General features: G+C 44.2%; 1 protein-coding gene and 1 pseudogene across 1 annotated transcript in view; one reads left to right on the top strand and one right to left on the bottom strand.

Moving 5' to 3' along the window:
* TENM2 (teneurin transmembrane protein 2) overlaps positions 1 to 26,074 on the bottom strand; it is a 1,153,031-nt gene that overhangs the window by 101,928 nt on the left and 1,025,029 nt on the right. The window contains 1 exon segment of the mRNA XM_039247655.1: positions 18,918 to 19,064. Coding sequence (XP_039103586.1) covers positions 18,918 to 19,064 — 147 coding nt within the window.
* On the top strand, positions 6,178 to 6,718 carry LOC120242130 (annotated as a pseudogene).

Here is a 26,074-nt window from a genome sequence, read left to right as displayed (position 1 = left end):
ATTAAGATTGGGCATTGGGCCCTGAGATATCTCATAAATGCAAATCCCCAAATATCTCTGAGAATCTGGTCAACCTCACGTGCATGGGGATGGGTTTAGGAATGGTAGGGAGTCAGAGAGCACCCTAAAGGGAGAAATAGGGACCAGGGCTCAGGTGGGTCCTAGTCTGTGCTGGCATGCTTCACCTATACCGCACTGCTGACCCTGGCTAGTCCCTGCCACTGGAAGAGGACTTAGAAAATTTCAAGGTTGGGAGGGTACTCCAAAGCTCAAGGACTTACTCGCCCAGAGTAGCACTGGATTCTTGGTCCAGTTAGACAAATAGCAAAAGAAGATGGGCTTTAGAGTCAGAATGGTTAAACCCTGTTATATCCTTCATTAGCTAAGTAACCTTGACAAGTGAGGCAAGTGACTGACCTCCTGTGACTCAGTTTTCCCATATATAGAGTGGACTTAATAGCACCTACTTCACCAAAGAGCAAGGAGATTATATAAGATGGTGCACATGAAATGAGATGATGAAGGTATTGCACTTAATACACAGGAAGAGCTCAACTAGTGGAGGCTATTCTTCGTAATATTTTCTGCTCTCCACCAGGGAAGGCACTGTTCCATTTGCATTTTACCCAATGCCTGCTGACAAGTTGGAAGTGAGGGATAATTGAAAGTATTTTGGCTTGATGTAACTAAAAAGTGAAAGGAGCAGGCAAGGCTGACTTGATTTAACCTGGCAATATGAGATTAGTTCTTCATTGCCTCTGTTAGGTCTCCCGCATTGCCAACCTTTTAAAGCAATAGATTGGCTGACAGGGTGCTCATTTGGAAGGTTTCACCTGCCATTAATACCCTGGCTGCCTGATGGACCGTCGTTACCCAGGCATCCCCTCCCTCCCAACCAGAGCAACCGCCATTCTTAAATATTGCAAGAAGTGAAATTGTATTTGTGCTTCTTCTGGAAGTCCTGTTGGAAGTTTTCCTCTCGCCTCTTGCCAACTCTTTTTTGACACTCCCTGAGTTCCAAGGCCAAAGATCCTTGCTCCAAAGCACCTTTGGCTTTTCTTATGACTTAGTAATGGAAGATCAATCATGTCTGACCAGTGATCTGGCAGAATGGAGGCCCCACTGAGAGCTGCTTTTCTGGATGTTTCCTACTCTTCAGGATGTGTGTGAGAAAGAAAGCAAAGGCTGCTTAGGAAAACCCAGGCACTGTTACTGAAGACAGGGATATAATCTAGGTAAGACCACTTTTTAATGGGACTCTAACTTACCATGAAACTATTGGGGCATCTGGTCAACCCCTCATGTATTGGGATGAGGGTTGGTAGAGATTTTGTGACAATGAGCTTGCAGTGTGTATCCAGTTTTTTTGAGTGTTTATCAAAAGTAAACAAATGGAAAAGAAAAACAAAGATAAGTACCATAAATAAAAATCTTAAAACCAATTCTTCTTAAAATATAATCATCTCTGGAATCACTCGGGACCTTGTTAAAGTGTAGATTCTAATTCTCTGGTCCTATGGTGGTCTGCATTTCTTACAAGTTTCTGGGTACTGCTGCTGCTGCTGCTGTTCTGAGCTCCATACTTCCATACTTCCAGAAGTCAGGCTCTGAATTGCTGTTGGTCAAGGTGTGCTCTCTGACCTCCTGCCCTGGAATCACCTCAGTGATTTTTAAATGCTGATTCTTGCTGTTACTCAGGCCTACTGAATTTCTGAGCATGGAAATGGAGAATCCACATTTTAAAGAAGATTCCCAGTTCATTCTTTTGCCAACTAAAGCTCAAGAACCCCTGCTCTGAATTACTGAGAACATCTCTCAAATACCTATAGCCGTATATCTGACTCTGAGAGACGGGGGATGTTAATGGGAGTTCCCTGAAACATAGAAGTAGAGGTGGCACTGGAGGATCTGTGGTCAAGTACAACTTGGGGAATGTTGGTGAAACAGTTAAGCTAGTTTCTTTACAGCAGGACTTCTCAGAGCCTTTGATGTGTGAATATGCATTATGAATCCTTAATGTTGCAATGGAACACAAAGCAATTCCTGACCATGGACCCCTTTTGACCCAGAGCATCTCCCCACAATAGTCTAGTGCAATACAGAAGCACTTCATGAACACAGAGCTCTAGGTTTAGGAGCTCTATCTTCAGCCACACCTTCATCTACTTAATACTCATAAGTGGTAGTACTCACTATGCTTCCCTGACCTTCTCCTAAAATGCACACTTTGGGGTGATTAGGTGCAACACACACCACATCATCACTACTAGCACATCAGCTCAGAGCCCTTGTCCTTGGGTTTCCAGTGCCCCCCAAAGCCAGTGTATTTCAGCAAAGAGACCCTATGTTAAGTGACACTACCTGGGGGGTCAGTAGGGTGAGGAAGCATTAATGGCAACCATGTCTAGTCAGAGCTAATGGTTGGCTCTTATGAAAAGCTTACAGGGGTGGGGCGCACCTGGGTGGTTCAGTTGGTTAAGCGGCTGATTATTTGTTTTGGCTTGTCATGATCTCATGGTTCATGGGTTCGAGTCCTGTATCAGGCTTTGTGTTGGCAGTGTGGAGACTGCTTGGGATTCTCTCCCTTTCCCTCTCTCTGCCCCTTCCCTGCTCAGGCTCTCTCTCTCAAAATAAATAAATAAACATTAAAAAAAAGAAAATCTTATGAGGTGTCAGGCACCATGATAAGTGCCTGACACTCATCTTCTTATTAAATCACCACCAGATTTTCAGGCATCATTAGTATCATCAGCACCGGTGTTTTCAGATGAGGAACTGGAGATTTAGAAAAAGGGCAAATAACTTGCAGAAGACCACACAGCTTCTGCATGTTGGGGCTGGGTTTTGACCCAGTTTGTGGCACTCTGAAGCCAAATCCTCCATGGATCTGTGATGTAAGGTCTGCTACAGTAGACTATTCCAAATGGCTAACACGCAGGAGCTGTTGTGCCCACCACCATGACATGTTAGTGTCTGCACTAAGCTCTTTTACCTATGGCAGGACTATGTCAAGCAGAAGAAGAATGAGTTAAATACATATTGGAGGGAGATTTAATTTTTGGAAACCTAGGATGCCGAGTGTTTCAGCCAGGCCTCTGCCCTAGCTCCCACTTCTGATAGGTGGACCACCACAGGCCTATTTCTCTGCCAGCCGCTTAAGCTCCTCTGTGTTTTGGCAGCTTACACCTTACACTCTTATCCAGCCATCATTCCATATGCTCACAAGAACACTTTGAGGTGGCTTCTATGACGTCTATTTTGCAGATGAAGAAACTGAGGCTTGGAGAGGTCAAGGGCCTTGTCCATAATCACACAGCTAGTAAATGATGGAGGAGTGATTCACCCTCTGGGTGTCTACCTCTAAAGCCTACACTTTTGGCTTCTATCCTCAATTCTTCATAGGAGGCTATACGTACCTCCTATGAATAGTGCCCTCGGTGAATAGTACGTGGGGGATGAAATGCTGAGGCTTCACAAAACATCTTCATTTTCTAGTTGTTGTTCTTTCTCTCAGCCTACTCTCTTTTTTCTCCCCCCGCCCCTCCTCTGCTGCTTCTCCTCAGCCCAGACAGAGCCTCTAGGAATAATGATCTGACTTGATGAGAACTGGCCCACCTTGGACATTCCCTGACAGGCCTCTCCCGCACAGTCTCAACCTTGTTAGCCTAGGGCCATGTGTTTTATACCTGGGGGATTTCTATCCTGGCTGCTGCCATCTCCCTGGTTTTCTGTTACAAAAACTACTGGCAACAGAGAGCAAGGGTCTCTGATCTCAGCCACTGATGTTCCCAAAGGCTCACCCTCTGCCCACTGTTCCTGGCCTCTTGCAGTCCAGTTATTCGTCCCTGCACTGTGCCCCTCATCAACCTCCGTTTCAAAGAGCCCACTGACAGGTCAGACAGAAGCCAGCCCAGCAGGGAGTGGCGGGCTGGTGGGGTGCCAGACAGTGACCCGCTGGGCCCCTCAGAAAGAAAAGGGGCTGTCACCACCGACAACACCTTTGAGCAACAAGCCGGAACAGTTACTTTCCGCCTGAGGAGAGACCCTGTCTCCTGGGGGGAGGTGGGGGACTGCCCCCCCTCCCGGAGTTGAGAGAATTAGCGGAGGGCAGGATGTCTGTCTTTTTGCTGCATGAAGAAGTTACCCCCAGACATCCAACTGGGAGAAGGGAGCAGATTCAGCTATCATACAAGCTTCCTGGTAGATTAGGGAAATTTGAAGTACTAATTCCTAAACATGGCTATTGCCATACTCCAGGTACTATGCTTAGCAGTCCCTGGAGATTTCCTCATTTCATTTCTACTTCTAGGAGTAGGAGTTAGGAGCCAGTAGTGTACTGCCAATTAACATCATAGGAGCTGGAGGTTTGTAACTTATTGACTGTGTGGCCTTGGACTAATTAGCTTACCTCTCTGAGCCTCAGTTTTCTCATCAGTAAAGTGGAAATAACAATAATAATAATAATAATAATAATAGTTTAACGGGGCCTTTGTCAAAGATTAAATAAACCTTGTGCAAAGGCATTTAGTGTATAGCAGTCGTCTGTTTACTCTGGCTTTACAGATAGAGAACCTAGTCCTAGACAGGCTAGGTTGCTAGAAAAGGTTGGGCAGCTGCTCATGAGTGGTAGAGGTGGGATTCACACATAGCTAGCCCAGCCTCAAATATGCTGATCTCACTACTCCATGCCTCACCAAGCTGGCCATGGTTTGTGAGTTCCGGCTCTCTCAGTAGTGATTCTCAGCAGTCACTGCCTTTCCTCTTGTCTCAGAAGAGGACTACAGAGCTTGTATACCTACTGCCACCAGCCCACAGGAGGTCCGTATATAGAGTGAGCCCAGTTGAAAACAGAGATGAAAAGAAATATAACTGTGTTCATGTCTTACTAAAAAGAATTAATATATCTTACATTTAAGTTTTCTTTGCATTAATAAAATGGTATGAATGGTATGTAGTGATTTGGGTGTCATTTTATGGGTGTGTTTTTTTTTTTTTTAAATTTTTTTTTTAATGTTTTATTTATTTCTAGGAGAGAGAGAGAAAGAGAGAGACAGTGTGAGCAGGGGAGGGTCAGAGAGAGAGGGAGTCACAGACTGAAACAGGCTCCAGGCTCTGAGCTGGCAGTCAGCCCAGAGCCCGACGTGGGGCTTGAACCCACGAACCGCGAGATCATGACCTGAGCGAAAGTCAGACGCTTAACCGACTAAGCCACCCAGGCGCCCCTTTATGGGTGTGTTTTTAATCCTAAAATGAAATGTATTCATACTAAAATAATGTATTGAAAAAAAGACAACTGCTTTCTATCCTAGAAACTTCTCATTAAAACCTCCATTCATTCAATTCATTCAATAATTAGTTGATCAATACAGAGAGGAACCCTGCAGTTAGGAACCTAGATTCTAAAAGGGAAACAAGGAACAGATAAATGTATTCAGACCTAAATTTTTTTTAATGTTTATCTATTTTTTTCTTATTTTTATTTTTATTTATTTATTTATTTATTTATTTATTTATTTATTTATTTATTTTAATGTTTTTTGATGGGGGTAGGGGAGATACACACACACACAGATTCTGAGGCAGGCTCCACACTCTGAGCTGTCAGCACAAAGCCCAACGTGGGGCTCTAACTCACATTCTGTGAGATCATGACCTGAGCCAAAGTTAGATGCTTAACTGACTGACCACCCAGGCACCCCTACATGTATAATAGACTTTGGGAAGCTGGGAGTTTTTAAAAGACAAGTAAGGCAGGACAAAGGGTAGGCAATTGATGGAAGAGGGGGTTTCCTGCTTTAGATGGGGGTAAGGCAGGGAAGGCTTCCCAGAAGAAGTGGTATTTCGGGAGAAACCTGAAATGAGGAGACAAGTCATAGAAACCTCTGGAGGAAGAGCATTCTGGTCAGAAGAAACAGCAGTTGCAAAGGTCCAGGGAGGGAATGTATCTTCAGAGTAGGAACAACAAGATGGTGGATGCTGGGCCAGATAAGGGAGAAGAGTAGAGGGAAGATGTAAGTGCTGAGTAGAAGAAAGAGCCCACTAATGCAGAGCGATGCAAGCCATTGTTGCAACCTAGTCACCATTCTGTGGGTGATGTGATGCCCAGGGAAGGTTTCTAGGGGAGCATGATGCAATGGACTTTTAAAAGCATTCTTCTTTTTTCAGGCAGCCAGGAAGATGATGGGCATACAGACTGAGCATGCCTGCCAAAAGCAGTTGACTATCTTTCAAAATAAGAAGAGGGTCCTGCTGGGAGAACCTGGCAAGGAGAAGCTCCCGTGATACTACAAAAACATCAGTCTGGGCTTTAAGACAACCAACGAGACCGCTGAGAGCATCTATATTGACAAGAAATGCCCCTTTACTGGAATGTCTCCATCTGAGGGTGGATTCTGTCTGTTGTGGTGACCAAGATGAAGATGCAGAGGACCACTGTCACCCACTGACTACTACATCTGAAAGTACAACTGATTCAGGAAATGCTATGAGAACATGTCTGTGCTCATGTCTCCCCTGTTTCTGGGATGTCCAGGTCAGTGACATTATCACAGTGGGTGAATGCTAGCCCTTGAGCAAAACTGTGCATTTTAAGGTGCACAAGGTCACCAAAGCCACCAGCACCAAGAAGCAATTCCAGAAGTTCTGTAACTTGACATCTGCCCATACCCCTAAGAAAATAAAGTTATTTTCCCAGTCTTGGGCCCAGCTAAAAAAATGAAAGGATTCTTCTGGCTGCTTTTTGTGGAGTAGACTAGAAGTTGGAAGACCAATAGTCCAGCCTAGTGAAATTGATGGCATGATCTGGGTTGAGGTGGAAAGATATTACAAAACCATGACCTTGACGGTTGTGAATAAATGGAGGGCCGGACAAGGATGCATGCACAGATCTGTGCGGCAACCTTCATAGACAAAGGTGGCACGTCAGAGACTCAGGAATGACCACAGAAGACCACGTGATAGTCGGGAAGTGACAATACCTGTGGTGGGCATCAAAGGGTATTTCAAGTGATGGGTGCCAGTGGGCTAGAAACTTCTCCCCAGCTGATCTTCCTGAGCCATGTGATTTATGAGTGAGCATAGCAGAAGTAAGAGTAGGAGAAGCTTGCCCCAGTGACTTCAGTGTCCCTTTCTCTATGGATTCCTCTTTCCCTTGCCTCTCCCAGATCCCAGAAGACTTGGACTCTCTGGAGAACAACTACTTTCAGAAAGAGGGTCTGGGAGGAGCACAAGCAAGACATTTAGAATTAGGGGAACCAGGCTCCAATCCCAGCACTTTGAAGTTGACTCTGGGAAAACTACTCTCTAGCTCCTCAGTTTCTTTGTTGGTAAAATGCAATCCTCCATTGCTAAATGTCAGCAACTAATTCAAATATGTTTAAACCCTATGCAGGCCAGACAATATGTCAGTGAGCCACCCAGATCACTGGGTTGTGGTCTTTGAGGGAAGATACCATCCATTCCAGCAGGAGTGGGTATGCAGTTGAGGAGGATATTTTAGAACAGGACTAAAAGATGGATTTCTGATTTTGAAATGTTATGTGTTACTTGACATGATGAACTTTTGATTGGGATCAGTGTGTGTTTAGAGAGTCTGAAGTCACATTACACAGGGAGATACTGAGAGTTAGACCTGTCACTTCATTAAGGTGGCATTTAGACACTTTCTATTAACTTTATAGTCAAACCTCACACAAGGCCTGTGAGGTTGGTGTTGCTGTTCCCAGTTTACAGATGAGGAAACAGAGGCTTGGATGGGTTAGGTGCTTTGCTCAAGGAAGTACAACCAGTAAGAACGGGAGCCAGAACTTACACAAGTCTCCTTGACCCAAGAGCCTGAGGACTGCAGCAGAAAGGGGCACAGCATCAACTCGGGGCCTGAGGGGGAATGGGAGAAGCCCTGGGAAGTCACAAAGGTAAGAGACCAGGGCCAGCTACCACATGCCTTCTTTCAGCATGCTCATCCCACATCTGTCCTTTATTCCAGTGCTCTTAAAAGAGGGGGACAGATCCTGGAAAGCTGGGGCCCTGAGCTCCTCTCCATAGTCCCATCTCTGTGGCAGGTGAGTACAGTGATGTACCTGGGGTCCATACACCAATCAAGTTGCCACTGCCTTGGGATACAGAACTTTTTGGCCTGTCCTCCCCATCAAGTGGCCCAGGGATGCCATGCCGAGAAGAATCACTCTATTAGCTCTTGTCTTTCTCTCAAAATGACACCCATTGTGTCAAGTCAGCGATTCCCAGAGGGTCAGTATGACCTGGGTACTTGTTAGAAATGTATATCCTTCGGCCCTGCACCAGACCTATTGTAACAGAAACTCTGTGAATGGGACCCAGCAATATGAATTATGCCTTCTAGGTGATTCTGATGCTCACTGACCTAAGAGAACCATTAAATATTTTCCATGTATTAACTCTTCTGAGCTCACAGCATCTGATGAGGTGGCAGCTAGCATTAGTCCCACTTTACAGAGGACAAAACTGAGACTTTTAGAGAACAGTTTGCTTCTATCCACAGTGTGAATTAGTGGTGGAGCCAGGACGTGAACCCAGAGTTCCCTGGCCCCTAAGTCTCTTTATCACCCTGCTAGGTTGTCTCCACTCCCAGTGAAAGATGTACACGTGGAATGGATGAAACATAAAGAGAGGCCACTGTTTCTTCTCTGCTGTAAGCATATGTATTTAGGAATAACCCAAACAGATAGACAGTAGCAATTTTGAAGACCAAGATGCTAAATGGAGGAAGGCAAAGCAAATCCATGGGGTAAACTTCACTCTGCGCATCAAGGCACACAAGACCTGGCTCTTCCTGTCCAGACCTGCTTCCCCAGCCTCACCATCCTCCATTCTCGGCACAGGCTTGTCTTGTTAGTCTTCTCAGAGGTCCCCAAATGTGTGCTGCTGTCTCATACTTCTGCATCTTTGCCATTCCCCCGCCTCCCCCGAGTGCTTTCCCTGCATTCCTGAGCTAAGTCCTCTGTAGCTTTCAAAATTCGAGTTTTACCTCCTCTGGAAGCCTCTGAGGCCCCTTTTCTGACTGTCATAGCCCCTCAGCTCTATGCTTAAATGTATTTTTTAAAAAAATGTTTATTTATATTTAGAAGAGAGCACAAGTGTGGGAGGGGCACAGAGTGAGGAAGACAGGATCCGAAGAGGGTTCTACGCTGACAGCAGTGAGCTGGATGTGAGGCTTGAACTCACCAACTGCGAGACCATAACCTGAGCCGAAGGTGGATGCTCAACTGACTAAGGCACCCAGGTGCCCCATTGGGCTTATTCTATCCTGAGTATATGGCTTCGTAGTGACTGGTTTCACATATGTTTCACCCTCCCCACCGGACCTTGGATTCTTTGTGGCTGAGTCTGTCTCATTCACTCATGTGATCTGGCTGGATGTGTGTGTGTGGCTGGTATAGGGTGAGGTGTTTGCTCACCACCATCCATGATAAGAGGTGCAAATAGGGTCAGGACTAGGGAAAAGTGAATGAGGCTGGCGTAGGGGCACAATTAAAGAAGGTGATCAGTCTCTCAGGTGCATGGGTGCCCAGTCTAGTTCTTAGGTCTCAGATCGATCTTATCAGTAATGCCAGGCACACATTCTCTTGAGGGTGACGGGGTCCTTGTGGGGGCAGCATGGCATAGAGGAAAGTGTGCTGGATTTACAGGCAGGGAACCAGGCATCTGTCCCAGATCTGTCCTACCTTGCTATTTTGCCTTGAAGAAGTTCCTTTCTCTCTCTGGGTTTTTGTACCTGCTGGGGACTCCATATTTTAGCCTTTCTGTGTCTGATATTTCTGTACTCCATGATTCCTGTGAACCAAAGAGGTAGTGTCCCTCAGCGTGTGTGGCCATAGAGTTCCAGAAATGGGCTTGGCAGATCAACACTAAAATACCTTGAGCTTAGGAAAAGGGAGGGAATTCCCCCTGGAAAGGTTTGGTCTTCATTGTGTGGGGGAGGGGGAAGGGCAGGCCCCGCACACAGAGCTTTGGGGCACACCTTGCAGTTTTCTTTGGATTCACATTTGGCCACATAGTTCTGGCCCCTCTCCAATCCCCCAGAGCTCTTGGCTGCGAAGATGGAAAGTCAAAGAAAAGAGCACAGGCCTTGGGCAGCTGCTCTTGCTGTGCTACAGAGAACGTTTAGCTATTTAAAGCCCAACTGTTCCACTTTCCCTGCTTATACCCTGGCATTCCAGCATGTAAGCACTTTGTGGGAAAAATGCACTCCAAATACAAAACTGAGGGGTGGGGAAAGCTAACACCAATGCTATTTTTCAGAATGCTACAGAATTCATGTTTCTGAGGGGCTAAAGGTGTTGAGCACTCACAGATTGCCCTGCCCAGGTTCTGGACACAAGAGTCAGCTGCTGTGAGGGTCCACAAAGAAGGTTCTTGACTTGGGTTCTGAGTCCCAGCATCATTACATTTTAGCTGTGGGGCCTGGGCAAGCCATTCCACTTATCTGGCCCTTAGTATCTGCCTCGATGTAAAGGATACTAAGGGCTCTTCTGGGCTATAGTTGTGGTTTATTTGGGCAATGTGGGTAAAGTCTTAGTAAGTGCTCAGTGCATCACGTCTCTGACATCAAGACAAAGGACACTCCCTGTTCTGGAACTCTCCAGACCCCTCTGATATGTCCCCAGGAGATGTTAATATCTGTACCAGATTTCTTATTCTTGGCATTATTGGCATCATTCCTTGTTGTGGGGCCTGTCCTGTGGATACAGGATTATTTCGCAGCATCCTGGGTCTCTACTCACTAAAGGACAGTAGCATCTCCTTCCTTCCTGCTGTCACTCATAAAATGTCTCTTGATGCTGCAAAATGTCCCTTGAAGAGTAAATTTACCTCTGGTGGAGAACTACTGATCTGGACCAAGGGAAGGATTGTGAGAGCAAGAGAGCAAATCTTGGCACCAGGGCCCTTGAACCTTTATTCAAATGCTGGTCAAAGACACCAAGAGGGTACTTGCTGCAATACAGGCAGTTTTTCTGGCCAAGGAAAAATATAGGAAGCCAACACAAGGCTATAAATGCTACCTCTTTGCCACCAGTTAAGTCTGTGTTTTGATCCTTTAATTCCCTAAAATAAGTCCACAGTGCTTTAAATTATTAACATTTTTTTTTGCAAATTATGCATTTTAATCACAATTTTATGATGAATATTTGATTTGTTATCTAATCAGGGAAAAATATAATCCCTTAAGAGACACTTAATAATCATTTAAACTACTGAAAACTTGATTAGAAAACACTGAAGGTATGATGTTAGGTAAACTCATGAACTTTACTACCCCCACCACCCAACAAATTCCATGGTCAAATACATTTAGTGTGAAAAGGTCTTCAGTGGGCAAGTTTTCTGTTTGAAGTGACTTTTCCTGAGGCCTCTTTATAATAAAATTCTGCACTTGTCTGAACCTTCTTCAGAAACGGACTCCAAATTTTGTTAGTGTTTTAGAAATTAGCTGCTGCTTTTTAAAGTAGCAATGTAGTCTATGATTGTGATTAGCTGGAAGCCTATTTTGAATATTACTTTCTCAAACCTCTCTATCCTTATCTGTGAAATGGAAAAAACTATGAAGAGACAGATTCATAGAACCTCCATTACTGCTATGAAGACACCAACAACATACGAGGAAGATACAGATGGAATAATTTAGGAGCTTGACATTTGCTGTGAAGGAAACACCACAGGGTGATGCGGGAGAGAGAGAGGTAGATTTTACAGGTCAAGGCAGGCAGCCCCCTTTGGGGAGGGGATGCTGGAGCTGAGAATGGAGAATGACTGCGAGGAGCCGCTCCTGCAAAATGTCCAGGTCAGAGCATTTCTGGCCCTGGATCAGCAAGGGCCCGAGTTGTGCCTAAGCTTAGTGTGTGAGGATGAGGGGCTGGCCAGAGAGGGTGCAGCAGAGTGGCTGTGGAGGGCGGTGGAGAACAGGTGAGAGAGAAGGAAGGAACATGTCCTAGAAGGCCCTAGAAGGCCCTCTAGGTTAAGGTGAAACATTTGATTTTGATTTTAACTACATGAGAAGACTTTGAGGGCATGGCATCTGATTTACAATTCAGAGTGATCTCTCAGGTTGCTGTGTGGAGGAACAGAAAGCATGATGCAGGAGCAGCAGCATATACCCCCACCCGTTGGTCGCCTTTCCCATTACCTAGATGCATACAAAGCTCTGCACAGGGCTCGGTGCATGTAAGCTCTCATAAAATCTCACTGATTTTACTTTTTATATGCAATAAAGAATGGACTCTATCTTTTGTTGTTAAAAAGCTCAATAGAAAACTGACCCCCAACCCTCAGTTTCCTAAACAGAAGATTCTCTAGTCAAATATGTCCCCAGAGGTCAAAGATCTTATTTACACTAGATGATCCAGAACAATTTCAGCCCCCTGCTGCCATGTGATCCTCAGTTGGGGTTAGTTCTGCTTCTCTCCCAAGGAAGAGAGACTCAGTGTCTTGCCAGCTGGCAGAGGCCTCAAGGCCAAATTTTCCTCCTAAGCATTAGATATATTGCTTTCCTCTCTGGGAGTTAATTGGGGACTCTGTTTATGGCTCCAGCTACATTTGCCACAAGGTCTTTGGACTGCAAGGGGAATCCTTATCCAACCCAATTAATAGAGCAATGTTGCACTTCTAAGCTGTCCCCCACCCAACCAATCTGTCAACATGATTTGCACACATTAATCAAGGCATTTACAATGGGTTCACCAAGCTTCATCTCTCATTGGATGAAGAAATGGGACTATTTGGACTTGAGAACTATAACTCTTCCAGAGTCCCTGAAGTCCTGAGCTTGGCTCTGCTAAATGCACAGACAAGGTGTTATTAATTAACAATTGAGATAAATGCCGGAATAGCATTTCTGAATCATGTCAAACCAATTTGGATGGTTATGGGATGGGGAAAGGGGGAGGAGACCATGGGCAAGGGGTGGGCTTTGTCTGTTCCAAGTGCTTTGGACAGACTCCAGTGTTATTTCTCCTCATTTAGACCTGGCTGGAGTGCCTGGAACTCAGGCCAGCATCCACATCTCTTAACCCAAGGCAGCCTCCTTTGGAGCAAAACAAGGAACCAAACTTTGCAGATGGAGGAGAGCTGGAAAATACTGTGGTGAAGAGCAGCCTGAGTGGAGTTCTTAATTTAAGGAGTGAAATGTAGAAGCTGCTGGTGCATGGAAGAGCCCCCATCAGGGGTGACTGACCACACAGACTGGTGGCTTTGAGGACTCTCCTAGGAGAGCAACTCAATATTATGATGGGCTTTCTTTCCTGTCCTGTAGCCGACACCCACACTCCATGGTAGTCACTTCTCTGTGCTCCCACGGAAGGAAGGACTTCCACTCAGTCCTCAGTCCTCTGTCAGCCCTGACTGTAGTAATTATAATGATGTGTTCATACATCTTATCTTTACAGATGGATGTGGACTCTTTGCAGACATGTAGCGTATTTGTCTTATTATTTCCAATGTCTAACATTTAGTAAAACCTCAATGAATGTTTGTTAAACCATGAACGAATAGCTAATAGATGGGTGGATGGATGGACATCTCCTGATGACGGAAAGTTAAAGGTTTTTTAAATTTTGAAGTTTTTCCCCCTAAGTTTATTTATTTATTTTGAGAGAGAGAGAGCACAGTAAGTGAGGGGCAAAGAGAAGGAGAGACAGAATCCCAAGCAGACTCCGTGCGATCAGCACAGAGCCTGATGTGAGGCTTGAGCTCACGAATCATGAGATCATGATCTGAGATGAGATCAAGGATCAGGCACCTAACTGACTGAACCATCTAGGCAGACCAAAGGTTTTTTAAAATTTTGAAGCAAATATTGGTCACCTCTTCATCCAGGAATGGAAAACACTTTTAAAACACATTCAAATTATTCCCTCAAAAATTAAACATGAGAATATATTAATATTTTTCTAATTACTTCTTTTTTAAAAATTTACTTATTTTGAGAGAGAGAGATTGTATGTGTGTGAATGGGGGCGTAGGGGGAGAGAATCCCAATCAGGCTTTGTTCTGTCAGCCTGGAGCCCAATGTGGGGCTCAGCAAGGAGCTCAAACTCATGCACTGTGAGATCATGACATGAGCTGAAATCAAGAGTAAGACACCTAACTGAATGAGCCACCGAGGTGCTCCGCTTATTTCTTCTTGAAATAAAATTCCCCTTTCCTCACTTTATTTCTCTTTTGTTCTGGAAATTCTAGGAGTAGGGGTTTGGAATGTAGGCACGATGACCTTGGGCTGGGTCAGCCCACTCAGTGGAAACCATTATTTAAACAAGTTTTTCTCAAAATGTGGTCTGCAAACCACTTGTATAAGAATCCTCAGGGGTGCTTGGCAAAAATGCAGATTCCTAGATCCCATATTTGACTTAATAAATCAGAATCTCAAGGGCAAGGGCCTAGAAATCAAAATTTTAAAAAAAGTTTTTAAGTGTCTATTCATTTTTTTTTTGAGAGAGAGAGAGAGACAGACAGACAAAGTAGAAGCAGGAAAAAGGTGAGACACAGAATCTGAAGCAGGCTTCAGGCTCTGAGCTGTCAGTGCAGAGCCCAACACAGGGCTGGAACCCACAAACTGTGAGACCATGACCTGAGCTGAAGTCAGGCTCTTAACTGACTGAGCCACCTGGGTGTCCCTAGAAATCTAAATTTTAAACAAGCTCTTCAGGGTGGTATACAATGCTGAAATTTGATAAGCACTGGTTAGAACCTCAGTGGTTATAGACTATGGGAAAATTATTGATTGGGCTCTATCTATGTGGATTCGGCATCCGTTCTGGAAAAAAGCAGCAACATCACTACTTATGACGTTAGAGCTGGCAACAGCCAGCACGTGGGGACATTCCATGAGCCAGGCACTTTGTGAAGCATATTGCATACGTTCCTCAGCGAAACTTCACATCTACTAATGGAGGCAGCATTAACATGCCTATTTCACAGACAAGAAAAGTAAGACTTTGAAGAGTCAAGTTACTTGCAGAAGTGGGACACAAAGACTGCCCTCTGAGCCTAGGATTTAACCATTATGATGTTATGGTGTCACCTGAGTAACCAGAGAAGTGACAGGAGAAGGAATTAAAGGCTGACTTTTAGGGCTATGTTCATGTAACGAGGGAAACACAGACAGCTCGCTAATGCAGTAAGGAGAGGTAAGGACAGCAGTAAGGACAGCTCCTACCCCGCCTCACCCACAGACTGGAGAGGACATCTCACGGGATTGCATGGGTACTTCGGACAGACTCCCAGGCTGGCTTGAAATGATGGGAGCTGGGCTCTGTAGAGACAGAGGGCTGGAGCTCCTGACTCTGAGTTCTGGGAGATAAAAGGGTGTAGGGAAGAAGAAGGGCCTGTCTTTCCAGGCCAGACGGTCTAATAATGCTTCCCCACCTCGAGGTTCCCACTTTTAGAGGAAATCTACACCCTTTCTCCTACCCCTGGCTGTGATGAACTAAATCTCACACCTCTGTCTTGGTGGTGATAATTAAATATTATCCGCCTGTCACTTGATGCACATGTTGTGTGTATTCTCAGACTTTAATGAGCTAGTATTTGTCTTCTGTAAGCAAAAATATTTCTTTGAGTCTCTTCTTTTTCAAATTGGGGTGAGCAGTTCAAGTGAAGATCTCTCACTATTAAAAAGACAGTCTGCTTGCCGGCATGTGTGTCTGAACTGTTTCTACTTCTTAGGATCAATGGCAGGGAAAGCTTGGTCCTTCAGAATCAGCCATTGCTTTCCTGAGGTTAAGTTGGTGGTCACATTGTGTGGGGTGTTGGGAGACTTTGAAAGGGATGGGATTAAGAAGGCATGGAACCAGCATAAACTGTTTTTGTGGGATATTTGAAGACAGCTTTTTCCAACAGGGCTTATCATGTAAGCACTGTAGAATACAGAAAATATTTGAGTGAAAATTTTCTCAAGTCTTCTAAGGAAGGCACTTAGCTAGTACCATTCTAGATGCATAGGGAAAAAGTTAATTCATTCCATGTAATGGATGTCTTAGGGCAGTGGCTCTCAAAGAGAAACTGTATCAGCATTACCTGGAAATTTACTAGAAGTTAAAATTCTTGCATCCCACCCCAAGTCTGTGGAATCAGAAATTCGGTGGGGGGGCGGGGCAGGGGAGATTTAGCAATCAGTGTTTAATCAAGCCTTCCAGGTGGTTTTGCTATAAGCTAAAGTTTCAGGACTACTAGTGGCCATAAAGCACCAGGGCTTAATTTTTTCTCAGAGGAACCCAGTTTGAAAAAGGCTATTAAGGGCTTCAAATATCTGTATCCACATTGTATCTAAATCTATCTCAGTTTAAAATAAAAATATCTATCCCTTTAAACTGAGATTTTTTTTTAAACGTAGAGTGTTCCCAGATGAAAAAATGATTTGCCTCTTCCAACTCACTTTGGACGAGCACTCTGTTATTTCACCATTCATGAGGTTCATAACAAATGTGTTCATTGCAGCTGCTCCCCAGGCTGACATTCATGCTCTGTCTGGGTGCCTCCTCTGACCTACTGTCAGGTTCAGAAACCACATAGCCCTGCTTGAGAACTCCCAAAGCAGGAGAGAGCCTGGGGCAGAACTCCTACCCCAACCAAAACAAACAAAAAACTGATATAATTAGTGTGCTGCAGGATTGGACCTGGAGTTGATGAGGAGCAGCTTTAATATTTATCAATAAACAGCAAAGTGCTTAGCACACCTCCTAGGGAAGTAATTAACCATAAAAAGGATACTCTGCACTGAGGAATCTCCTCCAAAAAAAGAACTCCGTTAATTGTGAATTGCTTACACCAGGTGAGAGACAATCCGTGTCTACCTCTCTCACCTGACATAAGCAACTCTGAATTAACTGGGAGTTTCTTTTTATAAACACTGTGCAGAGTCTTTTTTTTTCTTGGTGGCTAATTACTTCCTTGGGAGGTTCGCTTTAATAGTTCCCATAACAAGGCCATTATTGTCTTTAGCATAATCACTGCCTCATTTGCTTTTGTGCCTTGCCTTTCTGATGCTCTGCCTCTGCCCACCAGGAGGGACCCTGCACTGTGCCTGTAGTGTAGTCCTCAGACCAGGACCAGTCACACCTGTTGCGTTTCCTCCAGCTCCACTATTTCAGGAATTTGGTTTTTTCCTGGAAAGAGCTGCGATCAGGGAGGGGTAGTCTGGTGGAGAAGGACGTAGATGGTGCAGGGTATGTTGGGGAGACTGAGTCCCCCTTCCCTATGTGCAGCATTCCAGCCATTTGCTCTGCTTTCAGCTGCTGACATCTGCAGTGGGGAGGGATGGGCAACAGGGCAGCGGCTCCTTTCTGAAAGAGGAAGGAGCTAATCTATCTGTAAGCAACCACTTTGCTAAGGGAAATCACCAGGGACCAGGAAAAAAAATTGAACCTTATCTGGATAGGTAATGTGATTTTGACTCTGTCTTGGAAAACAAAAAATGTATGGATATATGCAGTTATGCCTCACTTCATACAAAAATGAATTAAAGTGGCTTCTATTTCGGCTCTGTTTCAGTAAGGTAAATGAATGAATGGGAGCTCTGTAAATACATCAGGTCTATAAGCTTTTTTGATTGGTGTACTCCTATCATTATATGTATGTTAGCTTATTTACACATTATGTACATATATAACAGCAATAATATATTACAGAAATTGCAAAGTGTCTATTAGGATGAGGAGCAGTAAAAATCACTATCTAACACTTTCATCCATCACCCAGGTGGACTGCACCCTCTTCTGGACACTACCTAAGCTGACCTTGGGGTCATGAGGGCAGGAGCTGACATTCCCAGAGCACAGGGATTGACAGAGTGGGATTATACACGTTTTTATTAAATCACATAGTTGAATGCATGGATCGTCTTACACCCTGAAATAACTTGCACTCTGAGGGAATTCTGACCAATTAGTAATTTTGGCAGGAGTAGGTCACAAACCTGTACTAATGTGTAGGGAGCCTTGGTCCATATTCTTAGGAAATCACACAGCTCCTAAGCTACTGCAACTCCATTTAGCCCCAAAATTTTAGCATTCCATCAGGGAATAACACAGAAAAGAAAATTCAGTTCAGAGGTTCAGAACAGGGATTGGCAAATTTCCTACAAAGGGCCAGAGAGTAAATACTTCAGGCTTTATCAGCCATGTGGTCTCAATGCTGCCTTTGAGGGTGATACATAAACCAACAGGCATTGCTATCTTCCAATAAAACTTCGTAAATGAACACTGACATTTGAATTCCACACAGTTTTCACATGTCTTGAAATATTGTTGTTCTTTAGATTCCCACCCTGCCCCCCAACGTTTGGAAATGTAAAAACCAATTTTTAGCTCATATCATGCTAGGCAATGGATTAGGCCAACGGGCTGTAGTTTGTCAACCACTGGTGGCAAAAGTGGATTTTGGAGTCAGATCTGGGTTTGGGTCCCAGTTTTACTATCAATGGTTGGCTTATCTTAAAAAGTTACTTAACTGTGGTCTAAGCTTCAGTTTCCACATTTGTAAAGTAACATCTCAAAGGGCTGTAAAGATGAAGGGAATGCCTGTGATGTCTGAGCACAGTGTGAAGCACATAATGTGATCATCATCATCGATCTGTTTGTAACTTCCAGCCCTGAGGGGTCAGGCAGGAGTGGGTACCCAAAGGCAGAGCCAGGGCCCAGCCACCTGTCTGTGGCGGTGCTACTTGACAACCCAAAGCCAGCATCAAACCCCAGTGCCTTCAGTCTTATATCCAGGAGCCCCCACTGGCCCAACGATGCCCGTTCTCTGCTGCATTTGTTTCAAAGGAAATGTTACAACAACATTTGACAATAGTATAGGGGAGGTCTTTCAGGAAAAAATGACTCATGACGGAAGTATACACAACGCTCTGCTCTTGAGGGGCTGGGAATTAGAAGACGCTCGCTCACCTCCCTCATTATCCTTGTTATCAGCACAGGAGGTTTCCATGGCAACGTTGCATCCGGGCCCTCTCCAGCCGGTCTGGCAGACACACTGCCAGCTGTTCTGACCCAGCGTGCATCTCCCGTTGCCGTTGCACAAATCGGGGCAGCCATCTGGTTGGAGAAATGGAGAGGATGAGAAGGAGGGACGTGAGGCTGTGCTGGGGTAGCAGGGGAGCCATGCAAAGGGGGAGCAAGGCCGCGGGGCAGCCACTGGGCCAGCCTCAGAGTGGGGCCCGTGCCTGCCTTTGAAAGAGTCAGGGAAGCAGGCAATGCATGCAGTTGCAAGACATAGTAGGGTCCCAGATGCAGGGGATCCCCAATGACACTGACCTGTGTGAAGGGGTCTGAGGCAACCTTTCCAAAGTGGGGAATATTCCAGAAAACTATACCAGCTCTGAGCTTAAAAGACTAGGTAGGCTGTTATTTTTAGCCAGTAGCTCAAAACTGAGTCTACCTCCAAAAAACTTTTTTCTTTCTTTCTTTCTTTTTTTTTTTAGAAGTACCTTCTGCAGAAGAGAGAAAATTCCCTGTCAACCCAGGATGGAGGCAACACGCCCTCCATTTTTCAGAATCTCAAGGATACATGTATATATGATTATCACAAGTTTCTTATGACCAAGAACTGGATGGCTCTGCTGGGCCATTTTCATATTTTTGTAATATTTAGTTTTAAGGGAGCACTTTAAAATGTTGGCTGTTTATCACTCAACCTATTTATATCATGATTTAATAATACTGCTGAATCTGAAGGCTGTGGAAGGAGTGGGGACTCAGTGTCATCAATGGGGAAAAGAGAGCAATGTGTATGTGCCTGGGGAATGAGGTAGTGTTTGAGTAATTCTTATTTCATGGTAATGTTTTCTTTCTTTCCTCTTTTTTTTTTTCCTGCAGTGGGATGCAGTACAAAATCAGCAGCCTACCTAATTCCCTAATCACGCCAGCACCCCAAAACACTGCACCTACCATTCTTCTGACCTGAGCTTGGGTGCTGAGAGCCTGGGTGAGGGAAGAGGAGGAAAGGTAGCAGAGGGCACTAACGAGGAAGGGGAAAATCTCCCCCCACAGAGCCTCTGTCACCCTTTATAGGATGTGGAGAGCAACACAGAATGGTAGGATGTCACCACACTCACAAAACCTACTTGCTGGCAAGCTTTACTGGATATGTTTTCATTTTTCCTTTAATAGCTTTATTGAGCCATAATTTACATACCATAAAATTCGCCTGTTTTAAGTGCACAATGCAGTGACTTCTAGTAAATTTATAGAGTTGTGCAACCTAGGTATGTTCTTCTTACTTCATTTAAATATACCCCAAATGACCACTAATTTAATTGTCCCCAGAATGTAACTTCCCCGAATATCTATTTTTAATTCTATCTCCACCTCTGTCACCATGTCTATTTCTAGCTCTTTTCTATATCGAGTTTTAAACCGCACGAAGTACAAGGGTGGGATGGGGGTTGGGCTGTTGTGAGGGGACGAAGAGCTTTGCAGTGAGGGAGGTAACCGATGTGAAACCGTTCTGGCCCAAATCTTCTGAATCAAAAGCATGCATTTCCCCCTACTTCTCCCTCCAGGGTTCCACAAGCCTTCGAGTGACATTTTAGCTCTCTTCTCTTGAGTTCCCCTTACAAGAATGGCAACAAACCTAATCGGTGCATGGGGCAGTGGTGGGAATTGGAAGGACTCTCCCTTGGAGGAAGGGTCCAGAGGGTCTGAAAATGAATTGAAATTTGCTTATTTAAGGTATCTTACTTTTGAATGCTTGTTCCCTTCCATCCTTTCCAGATAGTGGTATGGGTTAGGACCTGAGAGAACAGGATAAGGAAAAGAGGAGAAATTCTATGTGGGGGAGTCTCTGTGAGGAAGCTGAGCTGGCTTGAGAGGAGAAGGAGGAGACTGTTATCAGAGCTTCATGTTTCCTTTTGCTGTGTAGCTCAGCACTAAATCCAGGATGCAAACAAAGGGTAAGTGCCTGCACAGCTCAAGAAAGACTTGTTGGTATCCATACTAATTTTTACAGAGCCCAGACCCAAATTTCCATTCCTTTCCTTACCAAGGAGTGACCATGGCTCTACCTGGAGAACCGGTGACATGCCCCTTGTTCACACTGTGAGTATGTTCTGGGAGTGGAAGTCATCCTCAGTTTCAGAGAATTACCACAAACATTTCACAGGAGCAAAATGAAACTCAGTAGGAAAAGCCCAAGGGACATATCAGAGGTTCTCAAGGAAAAGAGTGTATCTCCAACCTCCAGCCACCTCCAGCTTTGCAATTCCCACCAGTAGAGTTTTGGTTGAATGGATCACAGGGAATACACTAAATGACAGACCTAGCAACATTTGCTCAGCATGCCGCCTATTATATGTGCTTTGTTATTTAGCCACTTTGAGGTCTTATGCTTTGACTAAAATCACACCCAAAGTCTCAACAGAAGCCTCATTGTGTAGGAAACCCACGTCGACTACATAAAATTTAAATCTGCAAAGAACACTAGCATGTCAGTCAGAGATAGGCACTCAAAATATCTGTGCTCTTAGATTGAAATGAAGCTTTTTTTCCCCTTTCTTTTTCTCTCTTGATTCTTTTTCTCCCCCCAACCAACTGAAGTGAGATAAACAGACCACAGTAGCAGGTTTTCTCCACATCATATGAGGAAGATGAAAACATGAACAGTGGGAAGCTGGCAAATCTCTGAGAAGTTTCGGGGTAGCTGGGAATTAATGGACAGCACTTTGCTTTTAGCTTGAAGAGGAAGAAAGTAGCCTTGGCAGGTGCGTGGTGTTGCTAGGCAACCCCAAGCTATCCCCAGCACAAGTTCATTCTGCTGCTGGCCTTCTGAGAAGGTGATTCGTTGTGTTTGTAAAGTGCAAACCCAGCTTCTGCTTAAGGAAAAACAAAATGTAGGAAGTAATTAGTCTGGAGGGCAAATGGGCATCAGGTAGCAACTTTTCTCTGGAGAGAATTTTATAACTAAAGTTGGAATGGGCTTATGGGCTCATACTTGGGGATCCAAGAGGTCTCCCATATGGAGTCTTCTGGCTAGCACTGCTGACTTCCTTGAGTTTCCACCTTTTAGATCACTGACATAGAGTGTGGTAAGGCACAGTTTTTGGTTCTTTGCACAGCTAGACAGCTGGCTGTCTGGAGACTCCAGCTTCTATCATGACCCTAGGCTAGTGAGTCTCCACTGAGTCTTGTTAGTTGCCTTTTACTTTTTTAGGAGACCTTTGGCAAGGTCAGGAGACATTTTTGATTATCACAACTTGGGGAGCATGCTACTGACATCTAGTGCATAGAGGTCAGGAGTACCGCTTGGCATCCTAAAATGCACAGGACACTCTGCACAATGATACAGCTTTAAATGTCAACAGTGCCAAGGTTGAGAAAACTTGCCCTGGACCCTCAACTCCATGAAACCGGAGAGTTCCTTGTTTGTTGGCCTCATGTCAGGCACATTGTAGATGCTTGAATGAATGGTCACACAAGTTGTATTGTAGATGCTTGAATGAATGGTCAGACAGGTTGTATAGCCTTATCTATAAACTCTTCTGAGAGTCATGAGAAGACAGTGGGGCCCTTTTCTCAAAGGTCAAAAGAGAACTTTCAAGGCCATCAGTGATATCTTGGGCAGGTTCTATAAGACTTCCAATGCCTTTGGCAGGGTGGAAATGGTATAGTTTTGAAGACTTCAACACGCAGAATTTCAGCCAGTAAACAAAACCAAACAAAACAAAACCCCAAAATCAAAAAAACAACAATCCATCAACAGTTGCCAGAGACAGGCAGGGTTTTTGTCTTGACAAAAATTAGACCTGATGCAGAAATTTGGGATTAAAAAAAACAACCCAAACTCACATTTTATCTTCAGTCTTCTGAGGTCTATACCTGGACTCAAACTCGGATCTCAACATCTCTATCTATTACTCACAAGCATCTCAAACTCAGGAGAATTCAGCCTCTTTATCTCTTATCCCCCAAACTTTGATCCACTGATCAATGAATGGCACCTCCATGTACCCCAAATGCCCCAAACTGAAACCTTAGAGTCATTCTTAATACCCTCCTCTGCCTCCACCACCTCTCTCATCACTTATATCTTGTCAACAACCAAGTCCTGCCTGATTTTTCTTTTAACAATAAGAAGTCTTACTTGTCTTTCCTCATTGCATTAACCCAGGCCTCCTCATCTTTGCTCGGGCCTCTTGTGAAAGCCTCCTACCTGGTCTCCCTGCTTCCAGTCTTGCACCACCATCCACGTCTGTTCAGAACGCTACTCAAAACACATGCACAGCTTTCCATTGACCCCAAGGTAGAGCCTGAAGTCTTTCACCTGGCTTACAGACCTTTTATGAACTGGTTCTCAAGTCAGCCCATCTCAGTACCACTTTAGGCTTTGGTCAGATCAAAGCTGTTCGTTCTTTCCTTTTCTCTTTTCTCATCTACCTAACTTCAACCCATCCTTCAGATCCCCATCCAGAAGTCATCTCCAGGAAGCCTTTCCAAAGCTCCCAGTTCCAGGCTAGCTACACTTGTGATAGTGCTTTATCCTGCCCTACCCCACCCTACTCTACCCACCACACTGTATCAGAACTGTCTAGCATCTCCTTGATACTTGCTATCTATGTAGCAGCCACTCCTTAAGACATTCTACTGTCATTGTAATAATTGTGTACATAACCAACTATAATTTGAATGGTGCCTCTAAATTTGTGCAGTGTACAGCAGCTTCCCTGGGCACTCCTGTTATGAAGTAAATCCGTCAGGGCAGGTGCCGTGTCTATCTTGGTTACTCTTGGATTGCTAATACTCAATAAATAGGGAAGTGAATGAATGACTTTTAACTGAACTCAATTTCCAACATCTTTGGCAGAGTGGAAATGGAATTGTTTCCAAGAGTTTACTGCACATGAAATTCCAAACACTAAAAAAAAAAAAAAACCACCCTCAAAAACAAAACAAACAACAACAACAACAAACCCTCCAATGACGCAGTTACCAGGTAGGCAGGTTTTGGCTTAACAAAAATTAGTCATGAGGAAAATAACGTCTGAAGCACAGTGAAAAGGGGAGCGTAAATGCACTTGAAGAAAGCTATAATTACCATAAAAGGCTTTTCTAAAAAGCATCAAGGAATGTTCTGCCATGTGCAGCAATTTAGAAGTAGAAATAAGTGGCTAATAGTATATAAGTGGTATGTATGTATAAGGGGTGTAGAAAGAGAAGAAGGATCTTAACATTCAGCATCAAGCACACCTTAGAAAAGCACAGAGGACAACACCTTGCCCAGATAGAAATGCAAGTGAAAACACAAAACAGGCTGTGTATAAATGAGGACAGATGACAGGAAAGCTGGAAAAGTGAGGCATCTCTATTTGGCTCAGGAGACCATTTGGAGAGTTACTGCAGCCTTTGTGGAAAGTCTTCTGAATCAAAGGGAAAACCTTAACCTGGTTTGGAGTCAGAAAATTCTGGGATTAAAACCTAGATGTGCCTCTTGCTGTCTGTGTGATCTTGAGCTGGGAGTTTCACCTCTTACCCCTGTCAGTAAAACTATGTATCTTACAAACCAATCGTATTTACTGTCCTTCCCAATATAACCTGCATGAAGGCTGGGACTTTCATCTCTTTTGTTCATTGAGATATCTTCAGTGTCTAGAAAAACAGTTGGCATATAACAGGCATTTATTAAACGTTTGTTAATAAATAACTTAACAGGTGATAATGGTAAGTTTTACAGATACCAGAGGGGTGAAATGAAATTATAAAGGTGAAGGTTTTAGCACAGAGCTTGGTATATCATATATGTTCAATAAATAGTGGCTCTTGTAGTTCGTGTTGATATGGTTGCTATTACACACGTTAAAATTAGTGGTAGGCTTTTCTCTGGGACAAAGTTATAAGTGCAGGTTATTTCTCTTTGCCTCATTTCCAGGTCAGGAAAAAAACCCCACAAGCCTATCCTGTTTCAAGTTAAAAACATAACAAAACAAAACAAAACAAAACAAAACAACTCCAGTATCCTCAGTGTATGATTGCATCCAAGAACCCAACAATCCTAAGTTGGTCTGGGTAAGTGAGGGGGAAAGCCCACTGAAGTTAAGGGCAATTCTGAGGAGAAGAGTTGAAGGTAGAACAAATGGTGGCTTTTTCTCTTGGACAGAATTGTACTTGAGCATGTTAACTTAATTAGGGAATCTCAATTGTTTTAGATATCACTGTTTTCTGAGAGCTGGGCATTGCTGGAATTGAGAAGCAGATACACACTTGAAATATGTAATAGAGTTTTCCTTTGCATTCTAGAACTCTTTAGAATTGAAAACAGCTGAGGTGTTGGGGACCGTGGATCACCAGGGGTTCAGTGGCCATTTATACTAAACAGTAGTGGCAGACACTCAGAAAATTAATTTGGTGCTTCAAGACACTCTGGGGAAAGCTCCAACTAATTTTAGAAGATTGGCTGCCAAAGAAGCATTTTGGTCCCCAGAAAACGAAAGGGCTTGTCCCTCTTGCTCACCTGTGCGAGAAGGAGAGGGTTATGTAGGGACTCTGTTTCTAGGTACAAATTGGCATGGAAACTCAGCCATGAACCTGTTCTTGAATGGCTGCCTCTGCTTTGTTAAGAAGACATGGCAAATCCAGAGACAGATGTTTTTCTGTTTCAGCAGCCTCTGTATGTCTTAAAGGATTTGCATAGGGGAACATATAGGGGATGGCAGGTAGGGATGTCTGGGAAGGCCAGTGATCCTTTCCATGGTCCACTGCTCATCTGCTCGTAAGGCAGAAATCATACCCCTCCACCCTAGGAGCAACAGAAGCAGCAGAGCCTCTGTGCAAGGGGATATAAATTTGGATCCAGCTGTCTATGTTGCATGCTTCCTGGATGCACCTGGATTCTCACTGATCAGCATCATTTCTGTCCGCCCAGGAAAAGCAAGGCAGCAGGCTTAGCCTTCGCCTCAGAGAAAATAGTGAACTTAAAAAAAACTCCTTCCACATTGGAGAGAAAAGGGGAAAAGAAGATACATCTTGTTTTTACTGTTTCGATGCTTTAAGCTCCTATTATTACATTTGTTTTTCTCAAACCAGTAGAAGATCATGGGGGGAAGGAAATAGCGTTT

This window comes from Hyaena hyaena, unplaced genomic scaffold (assembly GCF_003009895.1).
Source record: "Hyaena hyaena isolate Hyena2069 unplaced genomic scaffold, ASM300989v1 scaffold_300, whole genome shotgun sequence".
In the NCBI taxonomy this organism is placed as follows: Eukaryota; Metazoa; Chordata; class Mammalia; order Carnivora; family Hyaenidae; genus Hyaena; species Hyaena hyaena.
The sequence above is the reverse complement of the archived record's forward strand: the minus strand, read 5'-3'. Positions and strand labels throughout refer to the sequence as shown.